This window comes from Mobula birostris, chromosome 4 (assembly GCF_030028105.1).
Source record: "Mobula birostris isolate sMobBir1 chromosome 4, sMobBir1.hap1, whole genome shotgun sequence".
In the NCBI taxonomy this organism is placed as follows: domain Eukaryota; kingdom Metazoa; phylum Chordata; class Chondrichthyes; order Myliobatiformes; family Myliobatidae; genus Mobula; species Mobula birostris.
The window spans coordinates 9,900,755-9,915,835 of record NC_092373.1 but is presented as its reverse complement, the minus strand read 5'-3'; the positions used below and the strand labels follow the sequence as shown (position 1 = coordinate 9,915,835).

Sequence of the window (15,081 nt, the reverse complement as noted above, 5' to 3'; positions counted from 1 at the left end):
ACACTGACTGGAAACACTGCTGGTGCAAAACTGTATTGATCGCTGCCTTTCCTTTAGATTAATCAGTTGTGAGAAGAAGGGGAGCCTGCTATATGGACAACAACTTGCTCTCCATATCGTATCAAGTAGGCAGCTAGGACACAATATCCATCATTGTCCCAATATCCATCATTGACCCCCAACCACCGGAGGGCCTCACTTATGCATAACTGGCTTTCTAATTTCTGAAAGAATCTTTTTATATCTTCTGATTGAAGGAAGGTTTGGAAAATGTTTTTTTTAATTATTTTAATCTAAAGCAGCAGAATAAATTGTAAATTAATTTCTTAATTTCAAAATTTCTTGAGGAATAGATACGTAATCAGATTAAGGAAATGTGTAAAAATAATAGGGATGTTGTCATGGGGGATTTCAACTTCCCTAATAATGAATTGGGACCTTCTTAGTGCAAGGGGTATAGATGGGGCAGAGTTTGTTAAGTGCATCCAGGAAGGTTGCTTAAATCAATATGTGAATGGTCCAATAAGAGGAAGTGCTATACTGGAGCTGGTGCTGGGTAATGAGCCTGGCCAGGTGACTGAGATTTCAGTGGGTGAAAAGTTAGGGAACAGTGACCACGACTCCTTATCTTTCAGGATAGCTATAGATAAGGATAAGTATGGTCCTTGTGGGAGAGCTTTAAACTGGAGTAGGGAAAATTATGAGGGCATTAGACAGGAACTAAGAAGTGTTAGTTGGTAATACTTTTTTTTTCTGGCAAGTCCACATCAGCCATGTGGAGGGCATTTAAAGATCAATTACACAGTGTACAGGAAAGGTATGTTATTGTTAGAAGGAATAGTTTGGGATGGAAAGACAAGAGAACTTAGACATCCAGAGAGGTGATGAATTTAGTCAGGAAGAAAATGGAAAAGTACAGTATGTAAAGCTTCTGAAGTCAGCATCAAACAAAACACATGAGGAGAATGAAGAAACTAGAAAAGAAATAAAAAATGGAATTAGGAAAGCCAGGAAGGGCCATGAAAAGTCCTCAGCAAATAGGATTAAAGTGAATCCCAAGGCATTTGATACATACATCAAGAATAAGAGGATAAATAGGAAGAGAGTGGAACCACTCAAGGACAAAGGGGGAACATTTGCTTGAATGCAGAGAATGTGAGTGAGGTACTTAATGAGTACTTTGCTTCAGTGTTTAGGAAGGAAAAGGATATGGAGGATGAGAAGATCAGTGCTGAGTGTATAAATACATAGGGTATTTAGAGGTCAGGGAGAAGGAAGAGTTGGGCCACAGGCAAGGCCCAGGAGGACTGGTGAGCGGCTAATGTCGTCCCTCTATTTAAGAAGGGAGCAAGGGAAAATCCTGGGAACTTTACCAGTGAGTTTCATGTCAATTGTAGGGAAATTGATGGAGAAAATTCTTCGGGATAGGATATATGAGCATTTGGAAACCTGTGGCTAAATAGGGAAAGCCAGCATGGCTTTGTGTGTGGCAGGTCGTACCTTACCAGCTTGAGTTTTTTGACAAGGTGATGAGAGAGACTGATGAAGGCAGGCAGTGGATGTTGTCCACATGGATTTTAGAAATGCATTTGACAAAGTCCTTCATGGGAGGCTAATCCAGAAGATTAAGTACATGGGGCTTACAGTGAATTGGCTGTTTGGATTCATAACTGGCTTGCACATAGAAGGCAGAGCCTGAAGACACACACTCACCACATTCAGGATCAGCTTCTTCCCCTCTGCCCTCAGATTTCCAAATGGACAATGAACCCATGAACACTACTTCAGTATTTTCCTCTCTTTTTGCACTAGTTGTTTCATTTAATTCTCTTTATATACTGCTTAATTTAAGTTATATAATATGGATTGTAATTTATAGTTTTTATTATCATGTACTGCAATGTACCACTGCTGTAAAACAACAAATTTCAAGACATATGCCTGTGATGGCAGGGTGGAGACACGTCTCTACCAAAGGAGGTGTAAGGCGATCCTCCTCTCCACTAGCCTTGGGCAAGGTGTAGCACCTGCTTAGCCCCCAGTCTCGGTCAAGTGAAGCCATGGGAGCAGGTGGTGAATGCTCGTATGAGAAGCTGGTGCATATCACAAGTCCTGGTTATGCAACCAATTACTTTTCTGAAGAGTATTTATAATGGTTGGGATCTTGTAAAGACACTGCCCAGAAGAAGGCAATGTCAAACCAGTTCTGTAGAAATACTGTATTTGCCAAGAACAGTGACATGGCACATGATGATAATGTCTGTGATATTGAACCTGATTCTGATTCTGATATACTGAAAATCGAAATCTCACTAACTTATTCTCTTTAATTTCCCACTTGCTCAAGCTGCTGCATTATATGTACGCTGTGAACTTCACTGCTAAGAATGGAGAGTACGTATACTTTGATGAAAACTTGGATACAGTCCCATTATATGAGTTGGTAAACTGGCAAATAGATTCTGAAGGATTTGCTCATGTTGTGACGATTGGACACTATGATGGACTTGTACAGTTTGAGAAAAGACTATCCATAAACAAGGAGGATATTGTTTGGATAGATGGAAAAAAAGAGGTGAGTTGGAGTTTACAAATATAGATTGTGCAAAATAACCATGAAATGACCTAATAGGGTTGGAGAGGGTCCAGAGGAGGTTCACGAGAATGATCGCAGGAAAGAAGGGGTTAACACCAGTAGCATTTGATGGCTCTGGGACTGTAACTCACTGGAATTTAGAAGAAAGAGGTGGAATTTCATTGAAGCATGCTGAATATTGAAAGGCCTAGATAGAGTGGATGCTTCCAAAAATGAGGGAGTCTAGGACCAGAGGGAACAGCCTCAGAATAGAGGGACATCCATTTAGAACAGAGACGAAGATGAATTTCTTTACACAGAGGGTGGTGAATCTGTGGAATTCTTTGCCACAACAGCAGTGCAGGCTAAGTCATTGGGTATATTCAAGGCAGAGACTGATAGGTTCTTGATTAATCAGGGACTCAAAAATTACAGGGAGAAGGCAGGAGAATGGGATAATAAATCAGCCATGATGGAATGGGGAAGCAGGCTCGGTGGGCTAAATAGCCTAATTCTGCTTGCAGGTTTTATGGTCTTAAGCATATCATCACATTACCAGTTCTTCAGGTGTCCCTTTCTGAACAAATTTATTGTATTTATAAACACAAGAGATTCTGCAGATGCTGGAAATCCAGAGAACACACACAAAATGCTGACGGAGCCCAGCAGCATCTATGGAGAGGAATAAACCGTAAATGTTTCAGGCCAGGAGCCTTCATCACGACCAATATTTTATTTATATTGGATTATTATTGTCACATTTGCCGAGAGCCATAGATAAGCTTTTGTTTTGCATGCCATCCATACAGATGATTCCAACAGTTCACTGAGATAGTGCAAGGTAAAACAATAGCAGAATGCAGAATAGTTATTGTTACAGAGAAATTACAAAGCAGGCAGACAATAAAGTGCAAGGCTATAACAAGGTAGATTGGGAGGCCAAGAGTCCATCTTATCATACTAGGAGGCCATTCAACAGTCATATAACAGTGGGATAGAAGCTGTTCTTGAGCCTGGTGATGCACAAAACCTCACATTCTATACATAGCTTATCGAGGTTATACAATGACTCCAGCTTTAAGAAAGATAATGGCAATCAGTAAATCATCATCATTATCAGGGGCCATGCCCAGTTTGAGCTTTGCCCACACACTCCTGTGGATCAATTCATTGGTATTCATTTCCAGTTCTCTGGCTGCTGTCTCCATCATCATTTGTTTTTGTCTTCCTCGTGCTTTCTTCCCTTTAATCTTTCCCATAATTACCGTGCATTCTAACTCCTCTTTCCTAATCACATGTCCAATGAAGTTACGTTATCTTTTCATGTTCTCATACATTATTTCTCTTTTTGTATTTGCTCTGTTCATGATATCTTTGTTAGATATTCGTTTCATCCATGATATTCTTTGCATCCTCCTCAAAAACCACATCTCTGCTGCTACAATTTGTTTCCTCATGATACTAGATATTGTCCAACATTCTGAGCCATATAACATAACTGGATAAACATAACATTTCAGTACTCTGTGGCGGGTTGTCATGCCTAGTTTAGTATTGGTTAGTATATTCTTCATTGTCATAAAGGTGTCTTTTGCCATCCCTATTCTTCTTTTGTTGTCCATGTCACACCTGCCATCTGATGTCACCCAGCTTCCTAAGTAGCAAAAGTTCTGTTCTTGTTTTATGTCTTCCCCATTTATTCTCAGCCTGCAGATAGGATTCGCCGCCTTTTTGGATATCACCATACATTCTGTCTTTTTGTAATTGATAGATAGACCCATTTTTGCACTTTCTTCAACAAATATATCAATTAAGTTTTGTAGTTCTTCCTCCATACCTGCAACTAACACAGTGTCATCTGCTAATCTGAAATTATTGATGTTTTCACTGCCAACTTTGATTCCCAAGATGTCTCATTTTTTTGTAATATTGTTTCACTGTACACATTAAATAAATCGGGGGAGAAAACACACCCTTGTCTAGCACCTCTCTTGATTTTCGTAAACTGACTCTTTTCTCCATCTATTCTTACAGCGACAGTTTGTTCCTAGTACAGATTTCTGATTAGGTGGAGGTCTTTCAAATCTAGGTCTAGAGTTTTCTGTAATATTTCAAATAACTTATTGTGCTTCACTTTATCAAATGCTTTTGTGTAGTCAATAAAACAAACAAACAAATATTTTTGCACTTGAATAGCTCGTTCTGATAGTATCCTTAACATTAATATTGCGTTTCTTGTACCTTTGTCTTTTACCACATTGTTCTTTACCTATTTCAGCTTGTATCTTACTTTTAGATCTTGCCATCAAAATTCTTAGAAGTATCTTGGTGATGTGACTCACTAAGCTTATGGTCCTATGTAATTCACATTCTATTGCTCCAGGTTTCTTAGGAAGAGTGATAAATACTGATTTTTTCATCTCTTCTGGTATTATTCTAGTCTCATAAATGTCATTGATTAAATCAGTAAGTTTTTCAATTCCATAATTTGTTCTATTACTAATTCATCAGGACCTGCTGCCTTTTCTTGTTCATCTTATTTATTACATTACGAACTTCAGATTTTTAAATACTTGGACCTTCAAAGTTTTTCTTAATTTCTGGTTTTTCGCCTCGATCGTCTTCAAACAATTCCTGAATATTCTCAGTCCATCTGTTCATAACCTCATCTTTTTCCATGATAATGGTACCGTCCTTTGCTTTCAAACATCCACCTGAAGAACAGAGTGAATAGTAATCAGTAAATAGTAACATAATTACTTTGTTCTTCCACAATGATTAAGACTCACAGCCTTTTTCTCTCACTTCTGCTGGATCTACTATAAATCTTAGAATCCTCTCTTAAAAACAATGTTGTCAGAGCCTTTCTATACAGAGCGTAAATGTTAAGGTAGAAAATATTTGTCCTTTCAAGGGCATATTGAAACTAGCAATTACTACACACATAATCCATAAGCCTACAAGAGCAGAATGGAGATATTCAGCCCAGTGAGTCTGCTACGCAATCTATGCTCCAAAATCTGCTTATTTGGCTGAGTCAAGTTATTTTCCAGGTTATGGAAGGTGAATAGAGATAGATTTTTCTCTCCCCTGGTTAGCAGTGAGTAAAATTCCCTCTATTTTTTTTTACAGCTGCATGGACCAACCATTGATCTGAGCAGGAAATTAATGTTATTTTCTAATACGCACACAATGAATATTTATAATGGAAATTGGAAAATCACATACTTTTGATTTTATTTATTACTTGAAGGGTATAATGAAATACAGTACAACAAAGAAAACCGTTCACGTTTCATAAACTTTTTCTAGCTGCATGCCAACAAAAGCTTTGTGAGCAGGAGCATTTCAACTACTGCATGGCTGTGTACCCACACAGCTTATACAGAACAGTAGTAGTGAAGGAGGTGGGATTATTAATTTAAAACTATTTGAATAGGTGAAAGCTTACAAGAAATTTCTATTCCAACAAGAATTGGTCAGGCTGCAGTTGATTTTTTTCGTAGACTGTTCTGGACGCCATGCTAAAGGAAGGATGTAGTAGTATTAGATAGAATTTAGAAGAGATTCACTAGCACGTTGCTATATCAGGACAATAAGTAAAGCAAAAAGAGAGGAAAAAAATAGTTCATTGGTTCAATGCCCATTCAGAAATCTGATGCAGAGGGGAAGAAGCTGTCCTTAATGATGGATGCCACCTTTTTGAGGCATCGCAGACGTATGTGTGTGTGTGTCTGTGTCTGTGTGTCCACATGTCCACTATCTTAAAGCCACAGATTCCTTACATTCCACAACAGCTTAGATGCATTGAAGGTGACCAAAGGTGACCTTCTATCCAACTCACTATACCCCTTGCCCATCCTCTGAGCTTCCCCCCCCACCTTCCCCTTTCTTTCTTCCTAGGCCTCCCATCCCATGATCCTTTCATATCCCTTTTGCCAATCACCTATCCAGCTCTTGGCTCCATCCCTCCCCCTCCTGTCTTCTCCTATCATTTCGGATCTCCCCCTCCCCCTCCCACTTCCAAATCTCTTACTAGTTCTTCTTTCAGTTCGTCCTGACAAAGAGTCTCGGCCGGAAACGTCAACTGTACCTCTTCCTAGAGATGCTCCCTAGCCTGCTGCATTCACCAGCAATTTTTATGTGTGTTGCTTGAAATTCCAGCATGTGCAGATTTCCTTGTGTTTGCGACCAAAGGAAGATGTGCATTTTAGGTGTAGCACCTTCATTAATTACAATTATCATGTACCATGATAATGAACTATGCTGCGATTGCAAAAAGCTAATTTTTATGCCATTTAGCCCTGGTATATAGACAATAAAGTTTGCATGAACTTGAAAAAAGTTCAGTTACATTTCTGGAGTTAAACAAAATTGTGAGGGGTATAGATAGGGTAAATGCAAGCAGGGCAGGGAGCCTTGCACACCTCAACCACCTCAGAAACTGTGGATGCTTACTGTTCAATAAAACAATGGTAAAGTAACAATCTACTTCCTTACTAAAGCCCAAGTTTTATAAGGGATTGGTCAAACACTGTTAGAGTACTGTGAGCAGATTTGGGTCCCTTATCTAAGAAAAGATGTGCTGGCATTGGAGAGGATCCAAAGGAAATTCATGAGAATGATCCCAGGAATGAAAGGGTTAACGTATGTGAAGCATTTGATGACTCTGTGTCTGTACTCACTGGAGCTTAGAAGAGTTGCAAGACAACCAAGTATTGCACTTTCAGCCTTAAAGTTCACTGGACCAATCCAGATTTAATTTCTCCAATCTCAGGTTCCTCGTGGAGTTTGTTCTGACAACTGTCTTCCAGGCACGTGGAAAACTGTCAAAAAAGAGATGCCGCTGTGTTGTTTTAGTTGTATTCCGTGTACGGATGGTGAGATCAACAACGTCACAGGTGTGTGTATGTGCGCGCTGACAAGGGCATCGCCAGCAGGAACTCGGATGTATATTTTTCTTGTGTGTGTGAGACCTAACCACACAATGGAGGGAGGGTAAAGGAGTTATCACAATGGGGCCATTTTCATAGAACTGGACAGCATCAGTACAGGCCCTTTGGCCCATGATGTTGTGCTAACCTTTCAACCTACTCCAGGATCAATCTAACCCTTCCCTCCTGCATTGCCCTCCAGTTTTCCTTCACCCATTCCCACATTGTCATGTCCACCTTTGAACGTCTCCACTGCCAGGGTTATTTATTCATTTAGAGATACATCCTGGTAACAGGTCCTTCCAGCCCAACCAGCCCGTACCAGTCAAATACACTCACGTGACCTACTAACTCGATGTCTTTGGAATGGGGGAGGAACAAAGAGCAGAACAGCATAGTTCAGGCCCTCTGGCCCACAAAGTTATGCTGACATTTTAACATACTCTAATATCAATCTAAACCTTCCTACCCACTTGGTTCTCCATTTTTCCTTTTGTCCATGTTCCTATCGAAGAGCCTCTAAACATCCCTAATGTATCTGCCTCTACTGCCACCTGTGGCAGCTCATTCCATGTACCCCCCACTCTATGCGTCAAGAACTTCCCTCTGACATCCCCCGAAGCTTCCCATCTTCCAACTCTACCTCAACTTGAAGTGAGATCAGAGGCAAGGATCCCTGAAAATATTTGTAGACATGGGATGCCACTGGAATCTGGAGCAACAAGCAATGGATTGGGGGAACTCTGTGGGGTGAGAAACATCTGTGGGAGGAAAGGAATTGTCGCCATTTTGGGTCAAAATCCTGCTTCAGAACTGAGGGTGAAGAAACAAGGTGACTGGTGTAAAGAGGGGAGGTGAGAATGGAGGTGAGAGGGATGTATGATGACAGTGAGATAGTACCACAGAGGGGAGGGAACAGGCTGGAATGGGGAGAATGGGTGATGGATGGAGACAGACCCAGAGGGGAAAAAAAGTAGCAGATGGACCAGGGTGAGGGGAAGGGGAGGGTGAAGATGGGAGGCAGCTGCTGGAGGGAGAGAAACATTACATTTGGATAAGTAAAGAAGGTGGGAGAGGAGAATGACACTTGAAACCAGATGGAAGATGGAATGGACGTGGGGAACTATGTGTGAAGTGGACGGATGGAGCCAGGAGGGGAAAGGGGGTGATGATAGAAGGGGAAGCAAAGGGGTCAAACATGGGGGGGACTGGCTTTTTTCTCTCTCTCTCTCTCACCACACGCTCGTCTGTGCTCCATTTCTCAGCCTGAGACACAAAACCCTCTTTCACTTGCTTTGACAAAAATGACTAACCTTTGCACCAATATCAGTGTAGAAAGAAATGCTAGGTTCTCTAAAGATATGTGTTTATATAGCTCATACAAAATCCCTTACAGCGAGTCATACAGCACAAGAGCAGGCCCTTCATCCCATCTAGTTCATGCTGACCATCATGTATCCATCCACACCACTGGCAAAAATCTTAGGCACATATACTGTACATAGCTAGGGTGCCTAGGACTTTCGCACAGTACTGTAGTAATTTTACATATTGCACTGTACTGCTGCTGTAAAGAAAAACAAACATCATGTCATACGTGAGTGATGATAAACCTGATTCTGATACGGGTCTCTAATGTGGATTGAAAGTGGGAAGGGTCAGGGAGCGGGGAATCATGGTTGGTTAAAGGGAAGGGAGAGAGGAAGGAGAGGGAAGCACCAGAAAGATGTAAACACGAGGAATTCTGCAGGTGCTGGAAATTCAAGCAACACACATCAAAGTTGCTGGTGAACACAGCAGGCCAGGCAGCATCTCTGGGAAGAGGTACAGTCGACGTTTCGGGCCGAGACCCTTCGTCAGGACTAACTGAAGGAAGAGTGAGTAAGAGATCTGAACGCGGGAGATCTAAAATGATAGGAGAAGACAGGAGGGGGAGGAATGAAGCTAAGAGCTGGACAGGTGATTGGCAAAGGGGATATGAGAGGATCATGGGACAGGAGGCCTAGGGAGAAGGAAAAGGGGGAGGGGGGGAAAAACCCAGAGGATGGACAAGGGGTATAGTCAGAGGGACAGAGGGAGAAAAAGGAGAGAGAGAAAGAATGTATGTATATAAATAAATAACGGATGGGGTACGAGGGGGCGGTGAGGCATTAGCGGAAGTTTGAGAAATCAATGTTCATGCCATCAGGTTGGAGGCTACCCAGAAAAGATGTACTGTAATGATCAATAAACCAATTGTTTAGAATCAAATGACCTTGCCTGGTGTCTCAGGACTGGGTGTGTCTGTACCAACACCCCTGGCATTCCTTCTCTGCCACCTGTCCCACACTCCTCCTGTGACGCTCCATCCTCCCCAATCCCAACATCCTTCCTTCACGTCAGATTTACAAACTTGCTCTCTGCTGTATGTTGACAAGTACAATACTGTGCCAAACTCTTAGCTGCCCGAGCTATAGATATGTGCCTTAGGCTTTTGCACAGACACGTATATCAATCCCATTAACAATCACTTAGTCCATAGTCCTCTAGACCTTAGCAATTCAAGTCCTCATCTTGGGAATTCTTAAATGCTGGTAGAGATTGAGCCTCCACCATGCTTTCATGCAGTGCAGAGCTAACTCCAGCCAGTGGATGAGAAAAAAAAATCTTCCTTACATCCCTTTTAAATACTTTATTTCTTAACTGACACCCTGTGATCATGCGGTAGATAATGTTGAGCTTCCAGCAGAAGTGGTTGAGGCAGGTTCGATATTGTCATTTAAAGTTAAATTGGATAGATATATGGACAGGAAAGGAATGAGTGCAGGTTGGAGGGACTAGGTGAAAGTAAGAGTTCGGCACGGACTAGAAGAGCCGAGATGGCCTGTTCCCATCCTGTAATTGTTATATGGTTATAAGTTGGGAGTCTGTAGAACAATTTAGATTAGAAGAATGGGCAAAGAAGTGGAAGGTGGAATACAGTGTAGAGAAGTGTATAGTCATGCATTTTGGTTGAAGGAATAAAGGCGTAGACTATACTCTAACTGGGGGGAGAATTCAGAAATGAGAGGTGCAAAGGGCTTTGGGAGTCTTCATGCAGGTTTCCCTAAAGTTAACTTGCAGATTGAGTCAGTGGTAAGGAAGAGAAATGCAATATTAGTATTAATTTTGAGAGGACTGCAATATAAAAGCAAGGATGTAATGCATTGGTCAGACTGCACGGAGTATTGTGAGCAGTTTGGGGCCTTTTAATGGTTTATTTAGCAGCACAGCAAGGAGTAGGCCTTTCAGACCTTTTGAGCCAAGCCACCCCAGTAATCCACAACAACCCCGATTAACCCTAACCGCATCACAATTAATCTACCCAATACACCTCTGGATTGTGGGGGCAAACTGGAGCACCCAGGGAAAACCCATACATCCAAGGGGAGGAAGTACAGAATCTTGCAGGAGAGCACCAGATTTGAACTCAAGTTCCAAGCTGTAATAACATCATGCTAACTGCTGTGTCAATGTGCCACCCAATCTTTTTATCTGTGAAAGATGTACTGGCATTGGAGAGGGTCCAGAGGATGTTCAGGAGAATGATCCTGGAAATGAAAGGGTTAACATAAGAGGAGCAGATGATGGCTCTGGGCCTGTACTCACTGGAGGTGAGAAGAATAAAGAGGAATCTCATTGAAACCCATCAAATATTGAAAGGCCTGGACAGACTGGATGTAGGGAGGATGTTTTCTATAGTGGGGGAGTCCAGGGCCAGAAGGCACAGCCTCAGGATACAAGGACATCCCTTTAGAACAGAGATAAGGAGGAATTTCTGGAGCCAGAGGGAGGTGAATCTGTGGAATTCACTGTCACTGACAGCTGTGGAGGACAACTCATTGAGCATATTTAAAGCAGACGTTTTTGGATTTTTGATTACTAAGTTCATTACAGTTACAGGGAGAAGGCAGGATAAAGAGTTTAAAAGGAATAATAAATCTGCCATGGTGGAATGGCAGAACAGAAGACTCAGTGCATTTACTTGTAATTTTAACGAAAGTAGGTGATCTCATTCAAAAAAGTAGTACACATTGGATGGACCCGTTTTAGTGACATAAAACTGAGGACCAGATGCACTTCCCATCTCGCCCCTCAACCTAGTCGGTTGATAAATATGTGGAATGAGCTACCAGCAGAAGTGTCGGAGACAGGTTCAATTGCAACTTGTAAGAGAAGTTCGGATAGGTGTATGAACAAGAGGGATATGCAGGGCTATGGCCCAGGTTCTGGGACTGGAGAGAAAACCATGTTGGCATAGGCTAGATGGGCCAAGGCCATCTTTCTGTTCTGTAGTTCTTTTATGACTCTTCCTTGCTTTAAAGAGTCACAGTATGGGAATGATTTTGATCCAGCTTTAATACACTCAGTGGCCACTTTATTAGGTACAGGAGTATGTGTTCATGATTTTCTGCTGCTGCAGCCCATCCACTTCAAGGTTCAATGTTTTGTGCATTCAGAGATGTTCCTCTGCACACCATTGTTGTGAGCATGTGGCTATTTGAGTTACTGTTGTCTTCCTGTCAGGTGAACTAACCCAACCTTTTTGCTATGACCTTCTCTTTAACGAGGTGTTTTTGCTCATAGAACTGCCTTTCACTGGATGTTTTTTCCCCTCAACATTCAGACTGTTGTGTGTGAAAATCCCAGAAGATCAGCAGTTGCTGAGATACTCAAACCCCTCCACCCACCCCCCACCCCGTCTGGCACCAACAAGCATTCCACAGTCAAAGTCACTTAGATCACATTTCTTCCCCATTCTGATGTTTGGTCTGAACGACAACTAAACCTCTTGACCATGTCTGCTTGCTTTTATGCACTGAGTTGCAGCCATATGATTGGTTGATTAGATATTTGCATTAATGAGCAGATGTACAGGTGTACCTAATAAAGTGGCTACTGAGTGCATGTTGTATTTCTTTCTTTTAGGTGCCGTGTCCTGCTTAAAGTGTCCTCCAGAATACTGGTCCAATGAGCTAAAAACCCAGTGCGTGCCTAAGAAAGTCGAATTCCTCTCCTTTGACGATGAGATGGGATGTTCGCTTGTGGCTCTTGCGGTAATCGGAGCTTTTTTGACAGTGATGACAGCTCTTATCTTTTACAGGCACAAAGACACACCTCTTGTCAAAGCCAATAACTCAGAACTAAGCTTCCTGCTTCTGTTTGCATTAACCCTTTGCTTCCTCTGTTCCCTGACCTTCATTGACCGCCCATCCACCTGGTCTTGCATGCTGCGCCACACCATTTTCAGCATCTCTTTCGTTCTTTGTCTTTCATGTATTCTGGGGAAAACCACTGTCGTGCTGATGGCTTTCAAAACCAGGCTTCCCAACAACAAGAAGCTCAAGTGGCTTAGCCGAATGCATCAGAGACTGAATGTCTTTGGTCTTACGTCAGTCCAAACCATAATCTGCATTATGTGGCTCACCACCGCACCTCCTGTCCCTGTTAACAGCACGAAATATTACAAGTCTATTATTATTCTGGAGTGCAACGTTGGATCTATGGTGTACTTCTGCTGTGTCTTCAGTTATATCGGTGTTCTTGCGTTGCTATGCTGTGCCCTTGCATTCTTCGCACGGAAGCTACCCGACAACTTCAACGAAGCCACCTTCATAACCTTCAGCATGCTCATATTTTGTGCAGTCTGGATTACTTTCATCCCAGCTTACGTCAGCTCCCCTGGCAAGTACTCAGTGGCCGTCGAGGTATTTGCAATCTTGGCTTCCAGTTTTGGGCTTCTCTTCTGTATTTTTGCTCCCAAGTGTTACATCATCTTGCTTCAGCCAGAAAAGAACACAAAGAAATATTTAATGCAGAGATCCAAAGGCAAAAAGAACTGAATGCCCTCCAGAAATGTGGTTGTGTGATTCGGTGACAACTCTGCAGCGCTTTGGACTAGTCAACTAGTTAAAGTGATGCATATCTCCACTCCGCACACAGAAGTGTGCTGGAATCCTTCAGTGGGCCAGGCAGCATCTGTGGAAGAAGAAACAGAGTTAGCATTTCAAGTCAAAGACACTTTGAGAGAAGCCACTTAAAATGTTGATTTCTTTTTCAATCCTTTTATTAGTTTCAACATCATACACATTACAAAAAATAAGTACAGAGCAATTGGGATTGTATTAATTAATAATAATTATATTATAAAAGTATACAGTCAGGTAACACATAGTCAGTGAACCTCCCAAAATTACACAGATTAACAATAAAATATATAAAGGGTATACATAAAATACAAAAATATCCGTAAACAAACAGAAAAAGAAAAAAAGTATATCCCCTAAAAAAAAGCTAATCTACCCAAACTAGAAGAAAACTAAGGAAAAGAAAAAGAAAAAAAAGGGCTGCTATGATACCTCAGATAGAACCAACAGTGTCGCCACTTCTGCTCCTCTCCCCATATATTGAAATCACAAAATAGATTTGGCAAGGGTCAAATTACATCATGTGGAAATATCGAATAAATGGTCTCCAAGTCTCATTAAATTTAATAGTTGGGTCATAAATGACACTTCTAATTTTTTCTAGATTTAAACAAGATATAGTTTGAGAAAACCAATGAAGTGTAGTCGGAGGACTAATCTCTTTCCAATTCAATAGTATAGATCTTCTAGCCATTAGAGTAACAAAAGCAATTGTTAAAATGTTGATTTCGACCCATAAGACCATAATAAGACCATAAGACCAAGGAGCAGAAGTAGGCCATTCGGCCCATCGAGTCTGCTCCGCCGTTTTATCATGAGCTGATCCATTTTATCCTATTTAGTCCCACTGCCCCGCCTTCTCACCATAACCCTTGATGCCCTGGCTACTCAGATACCTATCAATCTCTGCCTTAAATACACCCAATGACTTGGCCTCCACTGCTGCCCGTGGCAACAAATTCCATAGATTCACCACCCTCTGACTAAAAAAATTTCTTGGCATTTCTGTTCTGAAAGGGCGCCCTTCAATCCTGAAGTCATGCCCTCTCATACTAGACTCCCCCATCATGGGAAACAACTTTGCCACATACACTCTGTCCATGCCTTTTAACATTCGAAATGTTTCTATGAGGTCTCCCCTCATTCTTCTAAACTCCAAGGAATACAGTCCAAGAGCGGACAAACGTTCCTCATACGGTATTGGGGGTAAGGTATTGATGTGGATAGAGAATTGGTTAGCAGACAGGAAGCAAAGAGTGGGAATAAACGGGACCTTTTCAGAATGGCAGGCAGTGACTAGTGGGGTACCGCAAGGCTCAGTGCTGGGACCCCAGTTGTTTACAATATATATTAATGACTTGGATGAGGAAATTAAATGCAGCATCTCCAAGTTTGCTGATGACATGAAGCTGGGTGGCAGTGTTAGCTGTGAGGAGGATGCTAAGAGGATGCAGGGTGATTTGGATAGGTTGGGTGAGTGGGCAAATTCATGGCAGATGCAATTTAATCTGGATAAATGTGAAGTTATCCACTTTAGTGGCAAAAATAGGAAAACATTATTATCTGAATGGTGGCCGATTAGGAAAAGGGGAGGTGCAACGAGACCTGGGTGTCATTATACACCAGT

At 41.7% G+C, this 15,081-nt stretch overlaps 1 protein-coding gene across 1 annotated transcript in view; it reads left to right on the top strand.

Annotated features, from left to right (window-relative positions):
* LOC140196972 (vomeronasal type-2 receptor 1-like) overlaps positions 1 to 13,370 on the top strand; it is a 40,322-nt gene extending 26,952 nt beyond the window's left edge. The window contains exons 5-7 of the mRNA XM_072256908.1: positions 2,348 to 2,575; positions 7,353 to 7,476; positions 12,457 to 13,370. Of these exons, the coding sequence (XP_072113009.1) occupies positions 2,348 to 2,575; positions 7,353 to 7,476; positions 12,457 to 13,370 (1,266 nt within the window). The remainder of the gene's footprint in view (positions 1 to 2,347; positions 2,576 to 7,352; positions 7,477 to 12,456) is intronic.
* The last annotated feature ends 1,711 nt before the right edge of the window (positions 13,371 to 15,081 follow it).